Source organism: Bos indicus x Bos taurus, chromosome 23, assembly GCF_003369695.1.
Source record: "Bos indicus x Bos taurus breed Angus x Brahman F1 hybrid chromosome 23, Bos_hybrid_MaternalHap_v2.0, whole genome shotgun sequence".
Lineage (NCBI taxonomy): Eukaryota > Metazoa > Chordata > Mammalia > Artiodactyla > Bovidae > Bos > Bos indicus x Bos taurus.
Genome location: NC_040098.1, coordinates 32,925,923 through 32,953,817, shown reverse-complemented (window position 1 = coordinate 32,953,817; position 27,895 = coordinate 32,925,923). Strand labels below are relative to the sequence as shown.

The 27,895-nt window shown below is 45.3% G+C and overlaps 6 protein-coding genes across 6 annotated transcripts in view; 2 read left to right on the top strand and 4 right to left on the bottom strand.

The window, feature by feature from the left end:
* Nucleotides 1-665: 665 nt before the first annotated feature.
* On the bottom strand, nucleotides 666-2,245 carry LOC113881597 (histone H1.1). The gene has a single exon (XM_027524650.1). It carries the CDS (start codon nucleotides 2,193-2,195, stop codon nucleotides 1,539-1,541), a length of 657 nt encoding a protein of 218 aa, XP_027380451.1. The 5' UTR covers nucleotides 2,196-2,245; the 3' UTR covers nucleotides 666-1,538.
* A 2,864-nt stretch (nucleotides 2,246-5,109) lies between these two features.
* LOC113881951 (histone H3.1) lies at nucleotides 5,110-5,607 on the top strand. Its single transcript, XM_027525073.1, has one exon. It carries the CDS (start codon nucleotides 5,141-5,143, stop codon nucleotides 5,549-5,551), a length of 411 nt encoding a protein of 136 aa, XP_027380874.1. The 5' UTR covers nucleotides 5,110-5,140; the 3' UTR covers nucleotides 5,552-5,607.
* Nucleotides 5,608-6,259: 652 nt separating this feature from the next.
* LOC113881719 overlaps nucleotides 6,260-27,895 on the top strand; it is a 61,873-nt gene continuing 40,237 nt past the window's right edge. Inside the window, exons 1-2 of the mRNA XM_027524784.1 lie at nucleotides 6,260-6,593; nucleotides 10,855-10,879. Of these exons, the coding sequence (XP_027380585.1) occupies nucleotides 6,308-6,593; nucleotides 10,855-10,879 (311 nt within the window). The 5' untranslated portion in view covers nucleotides 6,260-6,307. The remainder of the gene's footprint in view (nucleotides 6,594-10,854; nucleotides 10,880-27,895) is intronic.
* Nucleotides 8,842-10,737, bottom strand: LOC113881709 (histone H4). The gene has a single exon (XM_027524776.1). The coding sequence runs from the start codon at nucleotides 10,680-10,682 to the stop codon at nucleotides 10,371-10,373; it is 312 nt and encodes a 103-aa protein (XP_027380577.1). The 5' UTR covers nucleotides 10,683-10,737; the 3' UTR covers nucleotides 8,842-10,370.
* Nucleotides 21,685-22,295, bottom strand: LOC113881669 (histone H3.1). Its single transcript, XM_027524740.1, has one exon. It carries the CDS (start codon nucleotides 22,236-22,238, stop codon nucleotides 21,828-21,830), a length of 411 nt encoding a protein of 136 aa, XP_027380541.1. The 5' UTR covers nucleotides 22,239-22,295; the 3' UTR covers nucleotides 21,685-21,827.
* LOC113881677 (histone H2A type 1-B/E) lies at nucleotides 22,447-23,627 on the bottom strand. The gene has a single exon (XM_027524747.1). The coding sequence runs from the start codon at nucleotides 23,566-23,568 to the stop codon at nucleotides 23,176-23,178; it is 393 nt and encodes a 130-aa protein (XP_027380548.1). The 5' UTR covers nucleotides 23,569-23,627; the 3' UTR covers nucleotides 22,447-23,175.

Below are 27,895 nucleotides of genomic sequence, written 5' to 3'. Positions count from 1 at the left end.
GCTTGAACATCAGGAAGGTCACGGTTCACATATTGCTGAAGCCTGGCTTGGAGAATTTTGAGCATTACTTTACTAGCATGTGAGATGAGTGCAATTGTGCGGTAGTTTGAGCATTCTTTGGCATTGCCTTTCTTTGGGATTGGAATGAAAACTGCCCTTTTCCAGTCCTGTGGCCACTGCTGAGTTTTCCAAATTTGCTGGCATATTGAGTGCAGCACTTTCACAGCATCATCTTTCAGGATTTGAAAGAGCTCAACTGGAATTCCATCACCTCCACTAGAAGAAAGTATAGCTGCCATTTAATTTAAAAAAGTAGAAAACAATTGAAGGGAACCATTTAAATATAATGGAGATACAAAAAATTAATAACATGTTAAAGGACAAAACTTAATACCATGTTAATTAAAACCGAGAACTAAAAAGGGCTGACTGCTAAAAATATTATTCAAATTTACTATGGAAATTCTTAGCAAATGCAGTACAAAAAAAATGGTTGGTATTCACATTAAAAAAATTTGCACCGTTTTATGTAAAGTTTTACAACTAATTGAGTTTCGTTAAGTTTGAGTGAGTAAACCGAGCTCAACATATGGTATTGTGTTTTTTCACCTTGGATGTGAAAAAAAGTAGTAATTAAACTGAATTCCAAAATTAAAACTTCGAAAGCTTTCAGAGCCAATTTTATAAAAGTGTCCCCAAATATCAATATTTAACGTGGTGTAGCACACCAGAGTTGAAAACCCTGCACGTGGAGAAATACTCTCTAGTTAGGCACAGAATGGAAATTTCAATTATTATCCAATCTGGGCAGTTCTGATTCCAGGAACAGAGAAACCCGGTAAGAGCTTTTGGGCTTTAGCTCCCAAATTCCAGGGCAGCCAAGTTCTCGTGACCCTGGCGGGAAACTAGCTGACAACCTGCAAATGGCCCCGGGATAAGTCGGCTGAGCCTGGCCTCGATGGCGCAGCCTGAGGCTTGCAAGGCCTACCTGGTGAACTCGAAGACACCAATCTGAGCGCCGGGTTAGCCGGCGGATCACTGTCGTTCCCAAGGTCACCTTAAAAGCATTTCAGAGCCACCCAATTTTGGGGAAAGCCAACTTAGCCATAGCAGTATGGCCCAAGAACCTATGTCCCAGCTTTGATCTCAGATAACCAGAGAAATCTTTAATAGACAAATGAGCACATGGTACACGGACCCAGCCCTCAATCGTGCAGCTGAGGACTATTATGGGGTAGGCCCCCAAAGTTTCCCCGCTTGTTTCTGACATACAATTACAAATGTAAGCTTCAGGTTAAAATGGGACTAGGGAAATAGTCTAAGGCCAAAACCACAAGCTTCTAACCCCACAGCGTGAGTTTGACTTAGCCTCAAAAAGATTCTAATGTAGAACTAAGAGTGGCTTGCACATACTGTATTTGCATGAGGGCAAAAAAAGAAAAACAAAGTTGTGTGGTAATAAAGCTCTTTCTCTGAAATAAGTTGGTGGCTCTTAAAAGAGCCGTTGGTTTATTGGAAGCAGCTTCCAACCGGAACTCTTACTTCTTCTTGGGTGCTGCCTTCTTGGGTTTGGCAGCGGTCTTTGGCTTGGTTACCTTCACTTTGGCCCCTTTTGGTTTCACAGCCTTGGCTTTGGCAGGGCTCTTGGCTACTTTCTTAGGCTTCACAGCCTTAGGCTTCTTAGGACTCTTAGAGGACTTCTTTGTCAACACAGACTTTCTAGCTTTTTTTGGAGTCTTGACACTTTTCTTAGCAGCAGCCGCCCCAGAGGCCTTCTTGGGCTTCTTAGAAGCGCTTGTTACCTTGGTTTTCGTTGCCACCTTTGTGGCGGTGGGCTTGGCATCCACGGAGGCTACTTTCTTGTTGAGCTTGAAAGAACCCGAGGCGCCGGTGCCCTTGGTCTGCACCAGGGTGCCTTTGCCCACTAGGCTCTTAAGACCCAGCTTGATGCGGCTGTTATTCTTTTCCACATCGTAGCCAGCGGCCGCCAGCGCCTTCTTCAGCGCGGCCAGGGACACACCGCTGCGCTCCTTGGAGGAGGAAACAGCTTGCACAATCAGCTCCGAAACTGAAGGGCCCGCGGGTTTTTTCTTGGCGGCTGCTGCAGCCTTAGCAGGCTTCTTCGCCTTCTTGCCAGCTGAAGGTTTCTCAGGGGAAGTGGAAGCAGCTGGAGCTGGGAGCGCGACTTCGGACATGGCGGAAATAAGGAAAAACTTAGTAAACCGCTAGACCCAACGAGGCAGTAAGACGCGGGTTGCTCCAGCGCGCGATATTTATAGGGCGGGGCCGCGCTGTGATTGGTGAGCGCTGGCGCCCGCCCCCCGCCCCCTGCCCTCCCAACTGGGTCTCGCAAGGCAGCGGCAGGCCGCTGGGGCCTATGGTCCTGCTTTCCTACCGCTTGCACCGAGGCACCCAGACAGCATCCTTTTCCACCCCTCACCCTGACGACGGTCGCCCAGTGGAGACGGAAATAATCCACTCCGCAGGGAAGGGTCCGGGCCATTACCATCAGAGGGTGCGACTTTTAAAAAAAAGCAGGTTTTTTTGTTTTTGTTTTCCTTTTGGGGGTGGGAGGAAGACCTTTAAATAAGGCAATTGCGTAAGAATCTAAGGAGTTTCACCTGAAACCTCGCCTCTAGGAAGCACTGGCAAGGGATATCAGTTTCTAATCTGCAATCAATTCAAAAGGTTACATCTTGAATGACTGAAAGGGAGAGCGGAAAGCGAGAGTATGTAGGCCTGGTCTGCAGGTTTGGGAAAAGTTCTCATTAATGCCACTTTCTTTCCTGGCAACGCTGAGTATGTGTGGTAAAGACCTGAGACGCGGATGCCCTTGGTCTGAACCAGGGTGCGTTTATTTGGGACAAAAGAGAATTGTAGAAAACAAAAGAATTGGTTAACACTGCAATTGACACTCAAGCTGCACCTGTGGAAAGCTTAGCCCGCAATTTCTGTAATTGCGACTTATTTCCACAGCCCAGTGCACGTAACACATTTTGGATCGCCTTTTATCCTCATAACATATACCAAGCTGCAAACCTAGCACACGAAAGACATCAAGTAAGCTCTGGGTGGACTAAACTGTGCCCGGACAGGCACTGCACCCAGGGAGGATGTGGGAGCAGGGGGCAAAGTTGCTTTAGTATGAAAATGAGAGAACACAGCCCCGAGATAATATTTTAGGGCACTCTCCCTTTAACTTGTCTGTGGCTGTAAAAGCAGCAACAATGCGAAAATGACTTCACAATGTGAATCAAACTACTGAGAGAATAAAACTCCCCTTTCACAATTCTGTCCTGGGCAATCTCCTAGCAGTAGGGAGAGTGAAGCAATGACAAGTCATTCCCGCGCGAGTGCCTGCGGTTTTCAAACAAGTCCGCACTGGTTTTAAAGACCCGAATTTCCCCCTGCTGCTGCTGCTGCTGCTAAGTCGCTTCAGTAGTGTCCAACTCTGTGCGACCTCAGAGACGGCAGCTCACCAGGCTCCCCCGTCCCTGGGATTCTCCAGGCCAGAACACTGGAGTGGGTTGCCATTTCCTTCTCCAAAGCATGAAAGTGAAAAGTGAAAGTGAAGTAGCTCAGTCGTGTCTGACCCTCAGCGACCCCATGGACTGCAGCCTACCAGGCTCCTCCGTCCATGGGATTTGCCAGGCAAGAGTACTGGAGTGGGTTGCCATTGCCCCCCAGTAACTCTCAAAAAAACCCCTAAGAGCTCGTTTCCGCCTTGTGGCCAATAATAAAAGGGTTCCAGACACAGGGAATGGCAACCTACTCCAGTATTCTTGCCTGGAGAATCCCAGGCACAGAGGACCCTGGCGGGCTACAGTCCGTGGAGTCGCAGAGTCCGACACCACTGAGCGCTCATTGGCTCGTCCAGACACGAGAGTCGCCCATCTTTACCCTTTCTTAACTGTCGTTTTCTTGAGTCTGTATTTACAAAACCCATTACGTAATTTCTAATAATTTGGAAGAGATAAGAACAATTGGAGCTAGGCGTCTTAGTTTAAAGGACAATTGTAACACAGGTATACAATCTTCCTCCAAGAGGAAGGTTTCATAAATAAGCATTTCTGGAAAGACATAAACAAGCTTTTCCTATAGTAATAAATGTGGCATCTAATCAAAAGTTTTTAAAAGGGAACTACTGCACGTAATAATTTCTTGTTTAAAGAATGATTTGTGCCGCCTGTGTCTAATGGGTTTAACAAGTTTCAAATGAAAGGGAACTGCTCCATGCAAATGAGGGATGCTAGATATGCATTCTTACTGGCTACCAAGTAAAATGGACTCTACCAATCAAAAGGTAGAATCTGGATTACCGCTTTCGTATAAGGGTTCACATTTGGCTTTTAAAAAAATAAAATCAGCCACTGGCTGTAGTAAATTGTCTTCGTTTTGGTCCATAATCTATTCACTGAGTTTAGTCCATCGCCTGCTTCCCATGGGGAAATTCCTCTGATCCCTTGTGGTTTCTCCCGCCGTTGTCTACCCGGCATTGCACCAGGCTAAGTGTATTCTAGACTTTAGAAAATACTAGTTTCAGAAAGCTCCAAATGTAAAGTCAGAGCATAAGAAAAAAGTGCCTTATTACAGAAAATACTTCTGGAAACGCTAGTGTGAATTTTTTTTTTTTATACTGTTTTTGTGGTTACATCTTGTAGGTTTCAAAGAAGTTCCTCGGTCAGTTTAAGCTTTACAGAGGGATCTCTCTTTTTTGTAAAATGGCTTTAGAAATTTCTAACCCGATATCGGGTTACCGACCAGGGAATGTAGATCCCTCAATTCCCACACCACTCAGGGGACTAAGAAAACCTACATTACTATTATATCAATGAAGTGAATGTCTATTTTTCCGAAAAGGTAACGCCCAAAGCATTGCATTTACAGAAAATCGTGTGTGGGAAAGAACAAAAGTTAAAAAAAATAAGTTGAAAAGAGCCGAGGATAGAAGGAGGCGGCCAATGAAACTGCACGCTTTTTGGAAAGTTTAAAGCTAGACAAATCAGAACCTGTAACGTAATATTCAAACTTTTCTCCCGCCCAATCACTACCCCTTGGGTACTATAAATACAAGCAAAACTGCTGGGCGACTTATTTGAGCTAGTATAAGGCACGTCTGCTTCGAAGTTACTTGTTTGTTATGGCCCGTACAAAGCAAACTGCCCGTAAATCCACTGGCGGCAAAGCGCCACGCAAGCAGCTAGCCACCAAGGCGGCTCGCAAGAGTGCACCGGCCACCGGCGGCGTAAAAAAGCCTCACCGCTACCGTCCTGGCACGGTGGCCCTGCGCGAGATCCGCCGCTACCAAAAGTCCACAGAGCTTCTTATCCGTAAACTGCCATTTCAACGCCTTGTGCGTGAGATTGCCCAGGATTTCAAGACTGACTTGCGCTTTCAGAGTTCGGCGGTGATGGCACTGCAGGAGGCATGTGAAGCCTATCTGGTGGGTCTTTTCGAGGACACCAATTTGTGCGCTATTCACGCCAAGCGCGTTACCATAATGCCCAAGGACATCCAGCTAGCCCGTCGGATCCGCGGGGAGAGAGCATAAGTTCCAGTCTGAGATTTCAAGCAAAGGCTCTTTTCAGAGCCACCCACGTTTTCAAGTAAAACGGCTGTAATACGAACCAACTGAAGTAGTTGAATATACTGCTTTTGGATGGAAGAATATGCATCAGTAACACTCAGGCACTTTCACTTTTCATGGGTGCTCTTTTTTTTTTTTTCAATATTCCCTGCATATGCGAACAAACTGGCCCTTTGTGTTTAGTACTGTTATTCCATATCTTAATGAAGAACCAGGGTTTCGGAGGCATGAAGAGTGATTGACATTTGCAGAACGTTTTTATAACAGGGCCTTTTGAACGTCAGGATAGTATAACCATTTTTACATTTCTATCTCTGATCTTGACACGATTACGAAAATTTATTGATAATAAGTTTTCACCCTTTAAAGTATTTGTTATACTTAGGATATTTGGAATATGTCTGCTGTAAGCCTGCTTCCTCTAAGTACTTTAGTTAAAACAGTGCAGCCCCTGCAAGCCAAGCAACGAAAGACTATTGGTCAAACTGAGCTCAGCCCGCTTAGCCAACCCGATCCGCCTCTCCCTTCCGGCCCTTCAGTTCCTTTGGCTCCTGTTCCCGGGGCTTGGAGGAGGAATTAAGGGCGGGGATTGATGGCGTCACACTTCCGGCTTGCGCGATTTCCGAGCCCTCAGTGCGGGGAGGGGCGGAGGGAGTAGGTATATAAGAATCGGTTCTCCGCTTACTCGTCAGTTGCTGTTGGTTTACTTTTTGTGAAACCATGTCTGGACGCGGCAAAGGCGGCAAAGGTCTGGGGAAAGGCGGCGCTAAGCGCCACCGTAAGGTTCTGCGCGACAACATCCAGGGCATCACTAAACCTGCTATCCGCCGCCTGGCTCGTCGTGGTGGTGTGAAGCGCATCTCTGGGCTCATCTACGAAGAGACCCGCGGGGTCCTGAAAGTGTTTCTGGAGAACGTGATCCGGGACGCGGTCACCTACACCGAGCATGCCAAGCGGAAGACGGTCACCGCTATGGACGTGGTCTACGCTCTCAAGCGCCAGGGCCGTACTCTCTACGGCTTTGGCGGTTAAGCTTTCCAGTTTGCTCTCAGGAGCTTGATTTCAACCAAAGGCCCTTTTCAGGGCCACCCAACTACTCTAAAAAAAGCTGTAACTATTAGCCGAGAAATAGCCAGGTGCTATAGTTGAACACTAGCTCTGAACCAGAAAACACTGCGGGGTTTGGCAATCTGTATATACATACGGAATCATTTGCTCTCTTGCACTGGACAGGTAGCGGCGAAGATTTAATTATAAGTGGAAAAAAACTACGAAAAACTTTAGGTCGCCACGCTCCACCCATGAGTTGTCAGCCCGTCAGAACTGATCTGTGCTTTACCCGAGGCGACCTAAATAGGGGGTGGGAAATCGGGCGAGAAAAGGCAAAGCCCGGGTTTAGTAAATTTGTGTTTTTTACGGGTTATGAAACAGACGGAGACATCTGAGTCGGTCATGTCCTGAGAACAGTACTGAAATTACCGCCACTGATGGGGTGATTTGTCTCGATTAAAAAAATCTGAAATGGTGTGCAAAAAAAGCCGGCTTCAGACCGCCGGGAAACCCAGGCATTTAGTTCAGAAGAAGTTATGAAGAAAACGCCCTTCCCTCTGTGTCAACACAGCGCTCAGCAGTAAGCCATACATGTTTGCCTTCCATCACAGAGAAATGGAAATTAGGGTGATAGAAATATTCTAAAATTAAATAGACTGTAGTGATGGTTGTACAACTAAGTAAATATACTAAAATTTATTGTTTGTACACTAAAAAAAGTGGATGAAATTTTATGATATGTAGATTATATCTCAAAAAATCTTATTTTATATATATATATATATAATCTCCAGGCAGGGTAGCAGGAGATGAAGATTATAGGGTAGGCCTGTTGGTCTGTGAAGATGTTCTCTTGCTACAGTATGGCCTCCTTGGTCTATGCTTGGCCTGTAGTTGTAGTCACAGAAAGTTTTTAAGCAAGAAAATCTCGTACAATTATATGTTCCAGTAGCATATCAACTGAAGGGACGTGAATTCACTTGAGGTTGGCTAGTAATGGCACCCCACTCCAGTACTCTTGCCTGGAAAATCCCATGGATGGAGGAGCCAGTAGGCTGCAGTCCATGGGGTCGCTAAGAGTCAGACATGATTGAGCGACTTCACTTTCACTTTTCACTTTCATGCATTGGAGAAAGAAATGGCAACCCACTCCAGTGTTCTTGCCTGGAGAATCCCAAGGACGGGGGAGCCTGGTGAGCTTCCATCTATGGGGTCGCACAGAGTCGGACACGACTGAAGCGACTTAGCAGCAGCAGCAGTAGGGAAACAGTATTCCCATCTAAAAGGTATTCAACAAATGCCTCTATCACTGGGTTCTTTTTTGTATCATTTTTTTAGAGGGCTGGCTGATTTCAGCCTCAGTATGTTAGTTCTAATATTTCCCCTAGTTTTTTTCAGCCTGTTTCCCACCTGATAACTGTCCTTCCAGACTTGGAGGGGAATGATATAATTACCTAGCCTGCCTTAATTTAAACTGACAATGGGGAGGGTTCAAAGCTGCAATTTGGATGACGAGAGGAGCTAAAATGGGCCTGGTTGGGAGAGTAATGTAATCCTGGTGCCCTTCAGGACATATGTGTTGATTTTGTGTAATGTGCCAGATATTGTTTAAGCATTGGGGTACACCAGTAAGCAAATTAGAATTTCCTGTCCTCCATTCAGATATGTAATAAAATATGTGGATACAGATTTCCTACACTGAAGGGAAGGGTGGCTGCTCCATAGACCACCTTCTTTTATGGTTGGCCTATCTTTTTTTAGTTCATAAGACTTATAGATTGTATTACACTCATTTTAGTCATACCCACTACCTGGGTACAAAGGTATGAACCTTTCTCAGACCTAACATTCCTGAAGTCCTGGTTCAGAACAAAGATAATGCTGCCTGATACACCACTCCTGCATCATTCCTAAGAGCCAGAGAAAACCTGTCATGCTGATTGATTCAGGCAGTGACAAGTCAAAGAATTATAGCTAGGGAATCAATCATAGCAGCACTATGGTGGGCCTGAGGTTGGGAGAGGGCCTGTGTCCTTGTGTAGAACATTCATGCCTGCATTCATTGAACTCTGCCACGTGAAGACAGTAGGAAGACAGCAGCCTATGAAGTAGGAAATGGGTCCTCATCACACACCCGATCTGCCTAACACCTTGATGCTGGACTTCAGTCTCCAGAACTCTGAGAAATATTTGTTGTTAAAGCACACGGTCCACGGTATTTTTATTGTATCAGCCTGAACTAAGACACCATTTTATGGATATAGATATTTTATCTGGTTCGTTTTGATGACAATTTATATTGGTTCCTCTCATTTACAAACAACGTGCTGCTATAAAACATATTTAAGTTCTTAGTGCTCTCATCCAGTCTGATCATTTATATGTTGATGAGTCCCCAGTTTTTTTCTCTAGTCCAGAAGTCTCACCTGAAATTAAGAATCTCACTTTCTCAACTGCCTAGTCAGTATCTCCTCTAGGGTCAAGAGACAGGTGTTAGCAGAATGACGAGGCAGCAGTGTTTCCTAGAGCAGTCATCAATACACGTCTCAAACAAAAAATCAAGGAGGCTGATTATTCAGTCAGTCGGCTGGTTTATCAATTTGAAGACACACGTCAAAAAAACTTCTGTGACCATATTGTCATCTTTGAAAGTTTCATTTTAAAGTATAATTTACAGCAGAGTACAGAGAGAGACCAACTGGAATGAAGCTGAAAGTGCAAGAGAGCCACTTAAGAGGGAGGGAGGAGGAAGCGTCTGCCTACAATCTCAAAGGCCCTGCTAGAGGCCTAAGTGTTCAGAACAGAATCGCTTAATATAGTAAATGGAAATTTACAAACTGTTTAGCCAGAGGCCTCCAGCCTGAGGATGAAAATCAGCAATGCCAAGACACTTCAAAAACCAAGACCACTGGGTTTACGAGGGGTCACGGCACTCAGCATGATGGATGGCCCAAACTCTATAAGTACGGAGGTTTGGGGTGCGACCCGGAGGAGGACAAGGAGGTGGTGGGGCTGCAGAGATGAGAGCGCAGCTACTGGCGTCGCTTACTGCAAACACTAACACCCAGGTTCTTTCCGGCGATGTATTTAATTCATCTGGCTTGTCAGCGACCAGCAGCACCCCAGCAGTTTCTGGCAATTTGCACAAATACTTATTAAATACTTTGGGTTTCCCAGGTGGCGCAGTGCTAAAGAAGCTGCCTGCCAATGCGTGAGACGCAAGAGACGCGGGTTTGATCCGAGTCGAGAAGATCCCCTGGAGTAGGAAATGGCAACCCACTCCAGTATTCTTGCCTGGAAAATTCGAAGGACAGAGGAGCCTGGCAAGCTGAGTCGGCCTCGACTGAGCACACACACATGTACAGTTTTGCCTCTTCGACAAAAACTTTGGCCTGTAGTTGATAGTCCTTTTACAGACGATTTGGGGGTAGGCAGGATCCTTCCCACTAGAGCGGTTGACGCTGGGGCTTGAAGTTCTCAAACAGGGCACCGGGACTTCCGCCGCATACTAAGCCAAACAATTTTACTGCCCTATTGACCGAAGGCACCGCTACTCTTCGCATATGAAGAAAGATTAGATAAAGTGTAACGGTAGAGAGACCGCACAGAAAAACTACTTTAGCATTAAAAGAGAATACATTTCTAATCCAAGTACAAATTGAGCACAGCCCTTTCTGAGAGAAAGTGGGCGGCCCTGAAAAGGGCCTTTAAAATAAACGTACTGGATGAAGCTTTAGCCGCCGAAACCATAGAGGGTGCGGCCCTGGCGTTTGAGCGCGTAAACCACGTCCATGGCGGTTACAGTCTTGCGTTTGGCGTGCTCCGTGTAGGTGACCGCGTCTCGGATCACATTTTCCAGAAACACCTTCAGCACCCCACGGGTCTCCTCGTAGATGAGCCCGGAGATGCGCTTCACACCACCACGACGAGCCAGGCGACGGATGGCGGGCTTGGTGATACCCTGGATATTGTCGCGCAGAACCTTGCGGTGGCGCTTAGCGCCTCCTTTCCCAAGGCCTTTGCCGCCTTTGCCCCGTCCAGACATGCTACCTGAAGTGTTGCAAGCGTGTGCGGTACAGCAGTGGTATCACCGCTTGGTCAAGAGTAATTATAAGCTGTAGTCGGACCTCATTGAGAACTGAACGCGCGGGCGGGAAAAGACGCTCTGAAACCACTCCCTTGGCTCCGCCCCTTTCTGGATCCAGTGTCTGTGAAAGGGAGAGAACCTAGTATAATGCATCTGTTAAATGTTACTCTGGATTGTTTTGCTCCCTTTGGTCTTTGAATCTGAGTCTGTTTATATTTTCGACTGAGAATTTTAGTAAGGACTTATTTTTTTTTTTTGCAAATACTATACTTTCTCATTCAAGAGAAGGTGACTGTTAGTTGTGAATGGTAGCAGAATATGACTCTCACCCTTCATATGCTATTTTTGAGCTGTTTTTTTTTTTTTTTTAAATACCAGACATAGAGTAGAATTTACTTTTATTTGTGAGAATTTACTCTTTTGTGAGGGACACTTACATTTATAAAGGGAATTTTAATGAATGTCTTTCTCTCTGTACCAGGAAGATAGGGTAACTGGATCACCAGAGAATCTCATCAATGAGAAGACCCTGGACTTAATTCTGTGTAATAACCTTACTCTTGTTTGCTTTCCTGGTAACCTCTCATAACTAGCTCCTCCTACTTCTTGTGTCTTTAGTGGGAGACATTAAAAGTGGGGTCTTGGACAAACTTGCAGTTTTACTCAGTTTTTCTAGGTATCTCTTATGCATGTGTGAAGTGTACATGTTATTAAACTGTTTTTCTCATGTTAACCTACTTTTTCAGCTAAGAATTTAGAAGGGTAGAAGGAAAGTTATTTTTCCTCTCCTATAAGTATGTTGATTATTTTGAGCTGTAGCAGAAAAACAGCAAATGCATAGAGGATTTCTCTGAACTCCCATTAGGTACCTAAAGACAGACAAAAAGAACTCAATAAATCCCTCCCCAAAGAGTTTCACTAACTAGGGAAGAGTGACACTTTACCACACCCACACAAACCTTGTCACAAACTATTGTCCATGAAAACGGTCAATCTGAGAAAGAAAATAGGACTTTATTAGAGCCAACCCAAGGAATATCACCTGGGAGACAGTCTTTCAGAAAGCTCTGAGGACTGTTCTGCTTGTTAGAGTTCAAAACATAGTATATTCTTAAGACAAAGAGTTATATCTTAAAGTTACTATTGACAGACTACATAGTCCAGACCCACATGTATAAGAGGCATTGCAGTTCCTTACAGGATTGAGAAAAGAGTGTTATCTTCTAAGAAGGTACCTTGCTGGCACCAGGAGAAAATTGCTCTTTTCAGTCAAGCAGCTCTTTAGATTTGGTCAATGTACTGCTATAATGTGCACAATGTACACTAAAGAGGGGTAGTGGCCCCAATGAGCAGAGAGAGAATTTTATGTCTAGAAACTTTATTATCCTGCTTTAAACATAATCTAATTTTATCACTATTGTTTCTCCCCATCTATTCTCTTAAGGTCCATTCATCTTTCCTAAAAATCATTTACTCACCCCTATTAGGCTTACGCACCACCTCTCACTCATTTTCCCTATAAAGATGGTATTTAAGTTGGAATTTTAAGCTACCTTCAGGAGTTACTCATTTTTCCCCAGATAACTCCCACGTATACATAAGGGCTACATGTTACTTCTGTTTGTTTTTCTCTTGTTAATCTTTTATTTCAGGGGTTTAAGAACTCAGAAGGGTAGAGGGAAAATTATTTAACTTTCCCTATAGGTTATGAGCTGTGTGACCATATAACTTTACATTTGTTTTCTACATCTGTAAAACTGGGTAATGATAGTAATGATGGAACTCTAATAAGGATTTAATTTAGCCATTGTAAACAAAGCGTTAGAACAGAGATAGGCTGAGAGAAGTTGTGTATAAATGTGATTGTTTTCAACTGGTATTATTTCTTAAAGAACCTGTCTAGACTTGGCCACCTGATGCGAAGAACTGACTCATTGGAAAAGACCCTGATTCTGGGAAAGATTGAAGGCAGGAGAGAAGGGGACAACAGAGGGTTAGATGGCTGGATGGCATCACTGATGCGATGGTGGAGATGAGTTTGAGTAGGCTCTGGGAATTGGTGATGGACAGGGAAGCCTGGCATGCTGCAGTCCATGGGGTCACAAAGAGTCAGACACAACTGAGCTGCTGAACTGAACTGAGACTTGAAATATTACTCTGAAGTCTCATTTTTCCTTCCAACACAGTATCAGCCACAACCATATGTATATATTAGTGAGGACTTTAAAAAAAAAAAAAAAAAAGCACAAAAGCTCCAGGAGTTGGTTATGGACAGGGAAGCCGGGCCTGCTGCAGTCCATGGGGTTGCAAAGAGTCGGACACGACCGAGTGACTGAACTGAACTAACTGATGGCATCTAACAAAGTACAAGACATCAACTCATTCTGTTTTGGCATATGTGACATGCTAAACATGATGGTCCAAATATGTTCCTTTGTGCCCTCTACTAAGGTACATGGACAGTCTCAGGCTTCTAGCTTTCCTGCAACCAAGCCTGGGGTGCCTTTTCAAATCTCCATACCAGCTTCCCACTGTTGTGTTAAATCCTTGAAAATACTCATTGAGCAGTGACTCACATCTACTAGGACAACTGAAAAGGCTACCACTAAATTTGAAGTCTGAAAAATTCACCCTGACTTACTCTTCCTCTTCTTTGATAGTCTTTATAACAAACCCAAATTTTAGACTCCAACAGCATTAGCTATAAACTTCAGCTTGTGGTGTAACATCACTCTGTGCACCTGGGAAAGAAAAACTCTTTTTGATTGAAGACCTTGCAACAGTCATTCAAAAGATACAATCTATACATTAAACATCCTCATTTGTCCCCAGGCCCACCTAAGTCACTCCCCTAATATAACAGATGTTTTAGTTCAGTCGCTCAATCGTGTCTGACTCTTTGCAACCCCATGAATCAGCACGCCAGGCCTCCCTGTCCATCAACAACTCCCACAGTTCACTCAAACTCATGTCCATAGAGTCCATCCAGCCATCTCATCCTCTGTTGTCCCCTTCTCCTCCTGCCCTCAATCCCTCCCAGCATCAGGATCTTTTCCAATGAGTCAACTCTTCGCATGAGGTGGCCAAAGTATTGGAGTTTCAGCTTTAGCATCAGTCCTTCCAATGAACACCCAGGACTGATCTCTTTAGGATGGACTGGTTGGATCTCCTTGCAGTCCAAGGGACTCTCAAGAGTTTTCTCCAACACCACAGTTCAAAAGCATCAATTCTTCGGCGCCCAGCTTTCTTCAGAGTCCAACTCTCACATCCATACATGATCACTGGAAAAACCATAGGCTTAGCTAGATGGAGCTTTGTTGGCAAAGTAATATCTCTGCTTTTCAATATGCTGTCTAGGTTGGTCATAACTTTCCTTCCATGCAATGATATCAAAATGCCGGCCAAGTGTTCAGTAAATTTTCTTCCACAAATTTGATTTTTCTGTTTAATTTTTAAATGTCTGCTGAATTTTAACTTTTAAAATAAGCAGAATCTGTGCAAGTAATTCCAAATGAAAAAGTAGTAAAGCTAGCATTTGAACTCAGGTAAACTAGCATTGAAATGCTGCTGACTTGCAGAGTATACCCTAAAAAGATTAACAAGGTTATGAATTCTAAAATGGCACTAACCTTTTTTTCCTAGATACTGCAGTTGTTTTCTTGAGGGGCTCAAGTAAATTAAAGACTTAAAGCTAAATCCACGTTCCTTGGCTGGGGAGGAGAAAGAACAGCCATTGTCCACACTCTATCTGATACTAAGACAGTAACGGACACGTTTAAAATCCTTGGGTCAAGTGGTTAAAATCCGGAACAACTACAGCAAGTAGTTCCGGATTTTGCCATAGAGACAAAAGAGACAAAAGCAATTGGATAGGAAAAAGTGCAATTATGTGGAGTGCTTACAAGTAGGTTTGTTATAGCAGAGTTACAGTAGATATTTGGCTCATGGGAAGAGGAAGCAACATGCACTCGGAGTATCAGAAAAGACGTTATTTTACACTGATGCGGGACTTCCCTGGTGGCTCAGATGGTAAAGAATCTGCCTGCAGTACAGGAGGCCCAGGTTCAATCCCTAGGTCGGGAAGACTTACCCTTAAAGGAAATGGCAACCCACTCCAGTATTCTTGCCTAGAAAATTGTGTGGACTGAAGAGCCTGGTGGGCTACAGTTCATGGGGTCGCAAATAGTCGGACAAGACTGAGCAATTAACAGATAGGCAGACAAGGCCCATCGGAGTCACCTCCAAAGGCTGAGCACCTGACTCAGGGTTTGCCTGTCTTCTATACACACAAGCTATGGGGCAGGGCAGAACTTCCATGAAACTGAGGTGTTTCTTAAGGGGTGCCAATCAAGGATGAGAATGTGTAAGGTGTCTTGTGTTCTCAGTCAGGTCTGCAGTTTAAACTATCTTCTTTTGGTGCCATCTCTGGTGGTTGATTGATACAATAAACAAGCCAGGTTACAAAAGCATTAAAATGCTAAACAGAGCGTTACATGGAAGATTTGCTGAATTTTCCTTCTCATTCCCTCCTGTTGATCCTCAAGCTGCTTTAGCCGACTTAGGGATCATCTGCCTTAACTGCTCAACAGGGAACCCTAAGGGAACAGGGGTGATGACTGCTCTGGCTACTTCCTGTTGGAACAGGGGTGTAGACTCTCCTCAAGGTTCCCCGATGGAATCCTCTATTGTTGTATAGTGGTAAGTCCTCATCATCATTTGGAGCTTTATGGTTTCTAAGCAAGAAGAAATAAAATGGGTTATTGCATTGAGAATACAAGGACCTAGCAAGAGGGCTAGAAGAAGCATCAGAACTGGGACCCATTAAGGGGTGTATCTAAGTCCAGAGTGAACTGAAGGTTGAGGACAGCAAGTTGGATAACCAACTTCCTTTCCCTACCTGAGCCTTTAGGTCATCAATCAACTTAATGTTTCTTTTGAGGACCCACAGGCTTTCTTCCTTAGCTGAGATATTTACATAAAAGCCACAGGACTCGCTGAGCGTGGGGCACAATCCCTCTTGTGCTGTAATCATATCTAGTCGCCCGCAGTTTTGTAGTACTACCTGACCTAAGGAATCTAGGCTTTTTTGTTCTTCTATCGCTGCCACTGTAGACTTCCAAGATTCTTGTATTAGAATGGTTAGCTTGAGTACTAATCTTTCTAGCAGGGGTATTCCTGCAAACCAGAAAAATCCTCAAAATACAGGGTCCAACACCAGGTCTTTCCAGGATGGGGGTATCATGGGCATACCCTTCCCAGTCATTCTGTTTCACCCTGAGGCTTGGAGGTGATAATGCTTGCTCTAGAAAGGATCCTAGGTTCACAGTGTTTCCAGAGACTGCCATTTCTTGTGAATTTTAGAACTATAAACTTGGGATGGCAAATACCTTTCCATTGGCAGGGAAGGATTCCCCACAACCAGTTTCCGCCAAGAAAATTAAACCCGGTTCCTAGTACCAAGACACCGGTAGTAGGCCCTTGGATCCAGGCCATAGTATAGGTAATTTGTATAAACAGGTCTCGGGATTTTATGAATGGGTCCCAACTGTCATATGCACTATGGCCCTTTGGTCTGTTGCTGGAGAAAAATTCATCTGCACAGAGTGGATTATATTTGGTCTCAGAGCTATTATGGGTATGGGATGGGCTTTGACACGCTAGGTTTTGAAATATCAATTGAATCAGTGAAGGGGGCCCTCGACTAAGGTCCTGTTGGTAATAGTAAGGATCCTGTGTCTTGGCCAATAGCAATACATTCTCCTGATCCTGGTACAGAACTGTTAACAGGTATGAAAGTCTCATTGTACCATTTAGTTGCATTTTTGGCTAAGCCTCCCTATATAAAATTATGTCCCCTACAGTCAGGTGTATAATATATCTCATAATCTTCATCACCAAAGGGTTCCCATTGTAAATCTGTTTGGTCAAAGGATAAGGTGTTATTGTTATTGGGTTCAGAAAACCTACTTCTTCAACTTCTTCCAAGTATTTGTTTTGAAAACATAGAGGTAAGTTCCCCTTTAGTACAGCCCCGTGGGTGGAATGCTCTCCTAGTCTCTCCTTGTTTCCAATGAGGGCGAGGCCCACCTCCTACCCCGGTCCTCTTGTTACACAAAATGGAGGGGAAATCCGCTTAGGGAAGGAGACGGATTAATGATATCTTCCACGGAGCCTGGGTAGGCCAGGAGTGCAACTGTCGGCTCTTCATATTTTATGCCCTCTAGTAAACAAGCCCTGGAGAAGGCAATGGCACCCCACTCCAATACTCTTGCCTGGAAAATCCCATGGACAGAGGGGCCTGGCGGGCTGCAGTCCATTGGGTCGCTAGGAGTCGGACACAACTGAGCGACTTCACTTTATTTTTTCACTTTCATGCATTGGAGAAGGAAATGGCAACCCACTCCAGTGTTCTTGCCTGGAGAATCCCAGGGACAAGAGAGCCTGGTGGGCTGCCGTCCATGGGATCGCAGAGAGTCGGACACGACTGAAGCGACTTAGCAGCAGCAGCAGTAAACAAGCCCGATATTAGGTGCAATTTGCTAAGACCACCATCTGCGTCACCACTGGGACCCAAGGGTGAAAGAGTTTTCCATCACTCAGGTGAGTTGCAAAAATTTGTATTAGGATATACCACATATTTAGGATCTATATGCAGTTGATGGTGATGAAGCAGCTAACCAAAGAGAGGAAGAAAACTGCCAGTAAAAGCCTTTTATCCCAATGCCAATTGACTGGAGCCATTGCCGTTAACCCTATGGTGAAAACGAAAGCTAAGAGTGCACAGCCAGAGAGGAGCAGAGGGTGACAGTGCCGGAGCATCACAGTGAAAGAACTAATACAGGGGACAGGAACAGCATAATTATCTTTTCCAGTGACTGACTCTTCCAATCCTTGGTGGATTAGCAGGACTCAAGAGCACAGTGCTTGTCCTTTCTCCTCCTGAGGGTGACCCGAAGTGGGTTGTTTTGTCGGGGGGTCACCTCCTAACATGGTCGGTCTTTGTTTGGTAGATGCTCTGCCTTCACCCTGGAGTGATGGAGCAGCCTGTCTAAATGGACCTGGATTCCTAGACGAGCCTCTTGAGGAATCGGGTACTGTTGCAGTTTTACAGGCTGGGTTCCTGGTTTCAGATCAATCAGGATGGGGGCATGATGTCTTACCAGACCTGGAGGATTCTTTTTGGCCCAGACCAGGGGTACTCAGTCTCTAATTCAGGAGGAATGGTCCGCTCTTTTGGAAGGGAAGAGTATAGGCACCATTCCTCTTCCTTCTTTTCAGCGAGAGCCATAATCAAGGAGTAGGGTCACTCTGGTAACTCTAGCTAGGCTGACCTGTGGCAGAAATGGAAACTTGGGCTCCCATTTTTGCAAAGACATCCCCTCCCATCAAAGGAACGGAGCAGTCTGGCAGGTAGAGGAATTCATGGACCACCTCATGGCCCCCTGATCAGCATCTCCGAGGACCACAGAAGGGCCTACAGGTCTGAGTGCCTGTAGCCCGGATGATAGTGACTTCTCTTCCCGAGAAGGGGGCTATCTGCTGAGTGACCACCGAATGCTCAGCACCTGTGTCTACCATAAAGTCCACTGGATGGCCCCCTTCTTGAACTCTGACCACGGACTCTCAGGGGCCCAGTTGAAGAGAGCCTGGTCCTCTCTAATGGGATTCTGCTCCTGCTAGGCTGATCAGATTAGTGCTGGGTGGCTCAGTGGGGCTGCCGCTTTGGTTCTCTTTTTAGGGCAGTCAGGACATTCATTCTTCCAGTGTTCTTTTTCTTTACAATAGGCCCATTGATCACAGCTTCGAGGGCTTCTCTTCTTCAGATCTGGGCCCCTTGCCCTATGAGGTGGTCCTGTTGGGGGTGCAAGCTTTGACAGAGCAGCTGCCAGGAATGCAGCTTTCCATTCCATCCTCTTTTCTGCTTCAGGACGGGCTGCTTGGTCGCAGTTAACAAAGACTTTATTGGCGATCTCCAGCAATTTTGTGGCGTTTTTGTCCATGAACCCTTCAAAGCTTTGTAATTTTCTCCGGATGTCTGATTGGACCTGTCCCATGAAAGTGGTATTTACCATCTGTTGGTTTTCTGGGGCCACAGGGTTGAAAGGAGTGAAGACCCAGAAGGCCTCACATAGTCTCTCATAGAAGTCTGCCGAGCTTTCATCTGGCTTTTGTATTACCTCTGTGGCTTTAGCCATGTTGGTGGGCTTTTTAGCCCCGCTTTTACTTCCTGTAGGATGGCCAGTTGCTACCTCTCTAGATTATTTCTTCCTCCTTCAGTGTCCCAGCGGAGCTTATCTTCTGGGAAGGTTTCTTCGTCCACTTGGCCCCATGGGACATTGGCCCGGAACCATCTTCTAGCCTCTGTTAAGATATGTCGGCACTCCTCCGTATTGAACAAGGTGAGGAGCAGTTGCCGGCAGTCTGCCCAAGTGGGTCGGTGGGTCTGAAAAGTGGACTCTAGGAGATCGATCAGCACTTGAGGCTTTTCAGAGTACGAGGGGGTGAAAAACTTCCAGTTGAGAAGATCGGTCAGGCAAAAAGGCTGGTAGTAGAAGGCAGGTCCCCACTCTTTGAGGGTTCCATCAGCAGCAAGGCGCTGGGGTCCCCCAGTCTCTCCTAAGTGCATTTGTAGCACTGGGGTAGCTGGTCACTGAGCTGATCGGAGGTGCCTACTCATCAGTTCCGGAGTGCCTGGTCACTGGGACATGATAACCTCAGGATCATCAGAAGAAGGTGAAACAGACAGTGGTGGGATATCTGGCAAATGTGGACCTTCGGCCACTTGAAGGGGAGCCGTTGGCACATAGGGTGGTGGCACTATTGGTGATGAGTCCTCAGCCTCTCCTTAGAAAATAGGTGGCTCTTTCTTCTGGCATGGGGCCTTTCTTCTGGTTGGGCTGCTAGGACCTTACACTTTCCCTTACTTGTGGCACAGAACCAAACCCACGGAGGCCTCAACTGAGCAATTTTCAACCAAACATTGGTCAATATATGGGAACTGGTCTGGCTGGCCAGGGTCTCCAGTTATGACTCTAAACACTGCTCGGTCAGTGGACACATCTAAGGTGCCCTCTGAGGGCCATCTGACCCCAAAGGAGGGCCACTCTAGGGTGCACAAAGTGCGCAGTTTTCCAGAACTCAATATTACACCACAATCTCCAGAGAATCCTTCCTTACTATTTTTAACCATACACTCTAGTTTGAATTAGAACTACCCATTATGTGAGTTCCCATCCTGGAATGGTGTCCCACAACAAACAAAAATGCTTTCGCCAAGCTGGTGGCTCCCTTTATGGGGACACTGGGTGCGTCTTAGCTATAGCAGGTCACTATATAAACCCCTGTTTATCCTCCTTCTCTTGTCAGTATAATAAACTCCTCAGAGGCCCGCACTAAGGGACAACGTCCCATAGGACCTGACGCTACCCTGAGCCGTGTGAGGTCACCAAGAAACCGCAGGTTAGAACCCACTCAGCCTCCGTAGCTATTGCCGTGGAGAACAGTCACTCACACAGATAGACATACAGTGCTAGCACAGAAGACACCTGATATGGAGACTTCCCTATCCTGGGCAGGACTTCATGCTGCGGGAGGCGATCAGTCTCCCCTTCCGCCTTCAAGGTGGGCCTGAACTCAGTCCTGGGTCCCCGGGGACACTCACCCCATCAGACGTCTGGCCCTGGTCCTGGCAAAATTTTCTGAATCCTCCCCAGGAGTCTGCTCGAACACGGCAGCGGCCTGCTACTACCGGCCCGACGAGGGTCAGGGTGCAGTGACATTACTGGTGGCGCACCATCCTTCCCGTCGCGGGGGCCCAAGAGAGCCGAACTTCCGTCAGTTCTCGACAACGGTGGCACAAGGGGCCAGCGCGGCTGTCGGTTTCCCGGCCAATGCACCAAAATGCTACAGCAGTGTTACAGCAGATTTTTGGCTCACAGGAAGACAGGCAACACGCTCTCGGAGAATCAGAAAGTGGAAAGTCGCTCAGTCGTGTCCGACTTTTTGCGACCCCACGGACTATACAGTCCATGGAATTCTCTAAGCCAGAATACTGGAGTGAGTAGCCTTTCCCTTCTCTAGAGTATCTTCCTGGCCCAGGGATCGAACCCAGGTCTCCTGCATTGCAGGTGGATTCATTACCAGCTGAGCCACAAGGGAAGCCCAAGAAAAGTGAAAGTCACCCAGTCGTGTCCAATTATTTGCAGCCCCATGGACTGCGTAGGACCAGGGCCAGAATTCCCCAGGCCAGAATATTGGAATAGGTCGTTGTTCCCTTTTCCAGGAGAATCTTTCCAACCCAGGTCTACCCGCATTGCAGGTGGATTCTTTACCAGCTGAACCACCAGGGAAGCCCAAGAATACTGGAGTGGGTAGCCTACACCTGCTCCAGGGACCTTCCGGACCCAGGAATCGAACCGGGGTCACCTGCATTGCAGGCGGATTCTTTACCAACTGAGCTACCAGGGAAAACCCAGAGGATCAGAAAAGACTGTTTATTTCACAGTAGTGAGCGCCTAGCGGAATCATATCCAAATGCAGAGCACCCAACTCAGGACTCAAGGTTTGCCCGTCTTCTATACAGGCTGTGGCAGGGGCGGGGGGTGGGGGGCGTGGGGAGTAGGGGGTTGGGCGCAGAGCTTTCATACAAATGAGGTGTTTCTTAAGGAGAGCTAGGCAAGGAAGAGAACGCGTCATGTGTCATGTTCTCAGTCAGGTCTGCAGCTTAAACTATCTTCTTTCAACGCCATCTCGGGCAGTTGGTTAACGCACAAACAAGCCGGTTTACAGAAGCCAAGGTGCTAAACCGAGCATTACATGGGGGATTTGCTAATTCCTTTTCAGATTCATAAACAAAATTACATAAAACTAGACCTGGAGTGCTAACTGGAAGGCGATTACGGTTAGATCATCTCACACACAACTCCAGGGTTTACTTGGCTGCGGAAGTAGGGAGAGGACGATGGAATGGAGTTCTGCTCTGCTCCAACTTTATTGGGAATAGGGGTAATCCTAATCCTTTGTGGTACAACCCTTATTTGATGTTGTGGGTGGCTCTGAAAAGAGCCTTTGGGTTTATAGTTCGCACTCAAATGGAAAACAAGTTTACGCCCTCTCCCCGCGGATCCGGCGGGCAAGCTGGATGTCTTTGGGCATGATGGTGACGCGCTTGGCGTGGATGGCACACAGGTTGGTGTCCTCGAAGAGCCCCACCAGGTAGGCCTCGCACGCCTCCTGCAGCGCCATCACCGCAGAGCTCTGGAAGCGCAGGTCGGTCTTGAAGTCCTGTGCGATCTCGCGCACCAGCCGCTGGAACGGTAGCTTGCGGATCAGCAGCTCTGTAGACTTCTGGTAGCGGCGGATCTCGCGCAGGGCCACGGTGCCAGGCCGGTAGCGGTGAGGCTTCTTCACACCGCCGGTGGCCGGCGCACTCTTACGGGCTGCTTTGGTGGCCAGCTGCTTGCGCGGGGCCTTGCCGCCAGTGGATTTCCGAGCAGTCTGCTTAGTCCGAGCCATGACAAACGACGAACAAATGGCTACAGTTTCTCCAAACGCCAGCAAGAGGCAGGCAGCCGCCCTCTTTTTATACAGCCAGGCGAACACCTATTGGACCCGAGAACATTCAAAAATACCCGCGCCTTGCCCTGATTGGTCCATTTCTCGGCCTGGCTGCCCGGAAGAATCAAGAGCTGCTTTCCGGTTGGTGAATGAACCTGCCCTTTTCCTATACCAACTCCAATGGCCTGACTTCATTTTATTTACCCTTTCACTTCTAAAATATACAGGAAAGTAATTACAAAGCAACACGGACACTGCCGATGGATTATATATGTATATATATATATACAAAGTACAATCACCAGATTATTTTGGAAGTGCTTAGAAAGAGTAGGTGGGCTACAACTAAAATGACACTCAGATTTTCTCGGGTGTAACACGATCATTGTGGACAACCAAGATGTTTTTGACGTGTCAATGATCTGTAACTTACTCTCAGTTGTTTCAGCATAACATTTTTTTATAAAGTGGAATCTAGATGCAGTGTTCGGGTGTTCCATTGCATTAATAAAAAATGTTGTAAGAGTTCAGCACCTTTCACTAGTGAACTCTCACTCTCCAGTGGGGAAAACATGTCATACGTACCGCTGGAATTAAGGAAATACTGTTTGACTAGAATCGGACTCAACTCAGTTTAACCGGCCAATTTAAACTCGTGATTTTTGTTAAAAATTCCTCGTAAACATTTTGAGTGGAGTTAAGTTTTCCTCGAATAGTGAGGAACCCACTTCCTACTTGTGATTTTCGGCCTGATGTCACAACCTTCATATAGACACAATTAAAAAGCATAACAGCTCTGTAAATGGAGAAAGTGGGTGGCTCTGAAAAGAGCCTTTGTATATATCGACTTTTCCTGGGTAACTGAAAGTAAAAGTGCCGTGGGAACGTGAACACTTTACTTGCCCTTGGCCTTGTGGTGGCTCTCAGTCTTCTTGGGCAGCAGCACAGCCTGGATGTTAGGCAGCACACCACCCTGAGCGATGGTCACACGGCCCAGCAGCTTGTTGAGCTCTTCGTCGTTGCGGATGGCCAGCTGCAAGTGGCGCGGGATGATGCGGGTCTTCTTGTTGTCCCGGGCTGCGTTTCCCGCCAGTTCCAAGATCTCGGCTGTCAGGTACTCCAACACCGCTGCCAGATACACCGGTGCGCCGGCCCCGACACGCTCGGAGTAGTTGCCCTTCCGGAGCAGGCGGTGCACGCGGCCCACGGGAAACTGAAGCCCAGCACGCGAAGATCGAGTTTTGGCTTTAGCGCGAGCCTTGCCACCCTGTTTACCACGGCCTGACATACCTGCTAGATCACGAAGCAAAATATTTCACAAGGAAAACCAAACAGAAAATAAGTAAAACCAAAGCGAAAGAAGTATTTATACTAACTGAAGGTAGGCTTGTGTTATCCTCCCATTGGCTAACATTAAGTAACCAATGGGAGATCAGAACCTGCATCCTTAATTTGCATACAAGATTTCCGTCTAGTGACAAAAACTTCCTGAAAAAAGAACTAATAAGTCTATAATAAGTAGACGTTAGTTGTACACTCTTCCCATTGGTTACTATGTTGAACCTATGGGAAATCGCAACCTGTATCCTTCATTTGCATACAAGGCTTTCTCATCTAGTCTGATGGAATTTTAATACTAGTAATAATGGAGTTATTTGGTTTTCTCAAACCGACTGTTCTTAAAATAAACAGGAGGGGCTATTTTCATTGTTCTGAATTTTTAGCTATTGGAATTGTGCCTCATGATTTTTAGAAAGGAATAAATGCAGAATAATTCGTAAAGATAATATTTAAGAGGCAAGTATTAGTATGCTCAGTGTTTATCTCTTCTAACTCAGGGAAAATGAAGAGGAAATAATGGTTTTTTTTATCTTGGCCCAAGACTTACACTATCTGAAAAGTAAAAAGTTCCATTTCATTCAACTTACCTATGAGGTCTGCCAGGATCACCTGGGAGGCATGTAGAGACCTGTCCTCATTTTAGAGAACGCGAAACAGAGACGCAGTTTGTTTGCCTTGGCTAAATAACACTGAGTTGAATGGGACCAAGGATTCCAAACTCCTGGCTGGAAAACGGTCATCATTCCCCAGTGCCACTCCCAACCTTTCCACCGTCCGTTTTTTCTCACTTGGCTCCCACACGCAAGACACTAATTACTTCAGAAAACTCCATCATTGTGCATATCGTACTGGACTTTTTGCTGTTAGAGTACTAAAAACTGCAGCACATAAGTCTCTGGACTCCTAAGAAACGAGAGAACAAACCACCCCCATAGCATATAAATACTCAAAATGAGATTATAATATATACTGTAATACACTATACTAATATTAGTACAGAGTCTGGTCTTAAGCTCTCATGTCGAGAAACCTAAAATTGAGAAGTTGCCAAGTGAAATTTGCCATTTTTTTCTTATAATGATCCATGAAACAGAAATAGATGGGACTCAGATGGATGTGGACTATCATTTCAGGAATTTTTGAGGGCTCGAGCCCATAAGTCTACTAACTCCTAAGCAAGATGGTACAAGGAACAGGAACCTGGTTAGGAAAAAATCGCTCCTAAACCATTTCTGTCATAGAACTATGTTTTGATCCAGGCAACCAAGAAGAGTTTCTTTTTTACCTTCTCTCAAGTCTTCTGACTCCAATGACTTTTTCTCAGCAATATTCATTTCCGTTTTATTATTATCTTCACCATGGACAACAGCAATACACATCTGTAACACTGGCCCAGTGTCTGAAATGTTTCAAAACCCATAAGGGAGTAGTAAAAAGATAGATGCTACCTCAAAGACTTCGTACTATTTTGAAAAGGACAGGGGAAAGGAGGCAGGGGGTTGTATACCTGAAGTTTAAGTAGTAGAGCATAGTCGGCATCTAAAATGGAAGGTTTCAAACAATAAATATTATAAGAGCCCAGGGAGAAGAAAAATCACTGTGAATCAGAAGGATGAAGAGAACTTAAGACAAATGTACATTCAGCATTTATTCACATATATTTGCTGAGCAGTGTTAAGTGCCTGTGTTCTAGATGATGACATCGTGTGCCCTTGTGGTCTTGGGGAGGAAAAAAGTTTCCTCTACCCTTCTAGGTTCTTCAAGTTGATCTAAGAATTAAACTGATATGAGACTGATTTACCAGGAAAAGTCAAATTTAGTTTCATTTGCGGGTTGGATGAAATAAAAATTAGACCCAAGGACAAGTTACACAGTTGAGGCTTGTTATGCCATCTCAGATTAGGGGTTAGGGGCTTGGGACTTCAAAGGGGAGTCCACAGGCAATTCACCGTAAAATGAAAAAAGACAAATGTTTTGTAAACAAATGTTTGCTGGGCCAAATAGAAAAAGTGAGACTCAGAAAATAATTTAATTAACAATCGGCCATGTCTACAGTCCTAGTTCAAATTACACTGTAGTTACCTAGGGTGATAACTACTTTCCTCAAACAGGTCTGCTTACAGCTATAGACAGCATGCTTAGTGATTATGATAACAAAAGCCACAAAAGCAAAGGTTAAAGTCACAGTTCCAACATGGTGGAAGACTTTGCCTCTTCCCTGTCACACTTTAATGAGTAAAGTCCGTAGTTCATCAGAATTAACTGGGGAGATGTATGAATTTTAGTTTTGGCTTCTCATCATTCCTCTGCTACAGTTGTGAAGGCTAGCCTGAAGTCCAGTCATATAACTTTTTTTTTTTTTTGCTTGGTGAAGATCAGCCATGTATTTATTTGTACAGATGTCAGAAGGGCCTACCCTTGAGATTAGGAGGCCCAGGTTTTGGTTTGGGCTTGCATTTAAGAGTATCAGTTCAGTTCAGTTGCTCACTTGTGTCCGACTCTTTGTGACCCAATGGACAAAAGCACGCCAGGCCTCCCTGTCCATCACTAACTCCCAGAGTTTACACAGATTCATGTCCATTGAGTCGGTGATGCCATCCAACCATCTCATCCTCTCTCATCCCCTTCTCCTCCTGCCTTCAATATTTCCCAGCATCAGGGTCTTTTCAAATGAGTCAGCTCTTTGCAAAAGGTGGCCAATGTATTAGAGTTTCAGCTTCAACATCAGTCCTTCCAGTGAACACCCAGGACCAATCTCCTTTAGGATGGACTGATTGGATCTCCTTGCAGTCCAAAGGACTCTCAAGAATCTTCTCCAACACCACAGTTCAAAAGCATCAATTCTTCTGTGCTCAGCTTTCTTTATAGTCAACTCTCACATTCATACATGACTACTGAAAAAACCATAGCCTTGACTAGACGGACCTTTGTTGGCAAAGTAATGTTTCTGCTTTTGAATATGCTGTCTAGGTTGGTTGTAACTTTCCTTCCAAGGACTAAGCGTCTTTTAATTTCATGGCTGCAGTCACCATCTGCAGTGATTTTGGAGCCCCCCAAAATCAAGTCAGCCACTGTTTCCACTGTTTCCCCATCTATTTGCCATGAAGTGATGGGAATGGATGCCATGATCTTAGTTTTCTGAATCTTGAATTTTAAGCCTACTTTTTCACTCTCCTCTTTCACATTCATCAAGATGCTCTTTAGTTTTTCTTCACTTTCTGCCATAAGGGTAGTGTCATCTGCATATCTGAGGTTATTGATATTTCTCCTGGCAATCTTGATTCCAGCTTGTGCTTCATCCAGCCCAGTGTTTCTCATGATGTACTCTTCATATAAGTTAAATAAGCAGGGTGACAATATACAGCCTTGACGTACTCCTTTTCCTAATGGGAACCAATCTGTTGTTCCATGTCCAGTTCTAACTGTTGCTTGCTGACATGCATACAGGTTTCTCAAGAGGCAGGTCAGGTGGTCTGGTATTCCCATCCCTCTTAGAATTTTCCACAGTTTATTGTGATCCACACAGTCAAAGACTTTGGCATAGTCAATAAAGCAGAAGTAGATGTTTTTCTGGAACTCTTGCTTTTTTCGATGATCAAGCAGATGTTGGCAATTTGATCTCTGGTTCTCTGCCTTTTCTGAATCCAGCTTGAATATCTGGAAATTCACAGTTCATGTATTGCTGAAGCCTAGCTTGGAGAATGTTGAGCATTACTTTGCTAGTGTGTGAGATGAGTGCAATTGTGCAGTAGTTTGAGCATTCTTTGGCACTGCCTTTCTTTGGGATTGGAATGAAAACTGACGTTTTCCAGTCCTGTGGCCACTGCTGAGTTTTCCAAATTTGCTGGCATATTGAGTGCAGCACTTTCACAGCATCATCTTTCAGGATTTGAAATAGCTCATCTGAAATTCCATCACTTCCACTAGCATTGTTCATAGTGATGCTTCCTAAGGCCCACTTGACTTCACATTCCAGGATGTCTGGCTCTAGGTAAATGATCACACCATCATGATTATCTGGGTCGTGAAGCTCTTTTTTGTTCTTCTGTGTATTCTTGCCACCTCTTCTTCATATCTTCTACTTCTGTTAGGTCCATAGCATTTCTGTCCTTTATTGAGCCCATCTTTGCATGAAATATTTCCTTAGCATCTCTAATTATCTTGAAGAGCTCTCTAGTTTTCCCATTCTATTATTTTCCTCTATTTCTTTGCACTGATCACTGAGGAAGGCTTTCTTATCTTATCTTGCTATTCTTTGGAACTCTGCATTCAAA

Excerpts from the sequence above, each read along its gene's own strand:
- LOC113881597 (XM_027524650.1), bottom strand. The coding sequence starts at position 2,195 with ATGTCCGAAGTCGCGCTCCCAGCTCCAGCTGCTTCCACTTCCCCTGAG.
- LOC113881951 (XM_027525073.1), top strand. The coding sequence starts at position 5,141 with ATGGCCCGTACAAAGCAAACTGCCCGTAAATCCACTGGCGGCAAAGCG.
- LOC113881709 (XM_027524776.1), bottom strand. The coding sequence starts at position 10,682 with ATGTCTGGACGGGGCAAAGGCGGCAAAGGCCTTGGGAAAGGAGGCGCT.
- LOC113881669 (XM_027524740.1), bottom strand. The coding sequence starts at position 22,238 with ATGGCTCGGACTAAGCAGACTGCTCGGAAATCCACTGGCGGCAAGGCC.
- LOC113881677 (XM_027524747.1), bottom strand. The coding sequence starts at position 23,568 with ATGTCAGGCCGTGGTAAACAGGGTGGCAAGGCTCGCGCTAAAGCCAAA.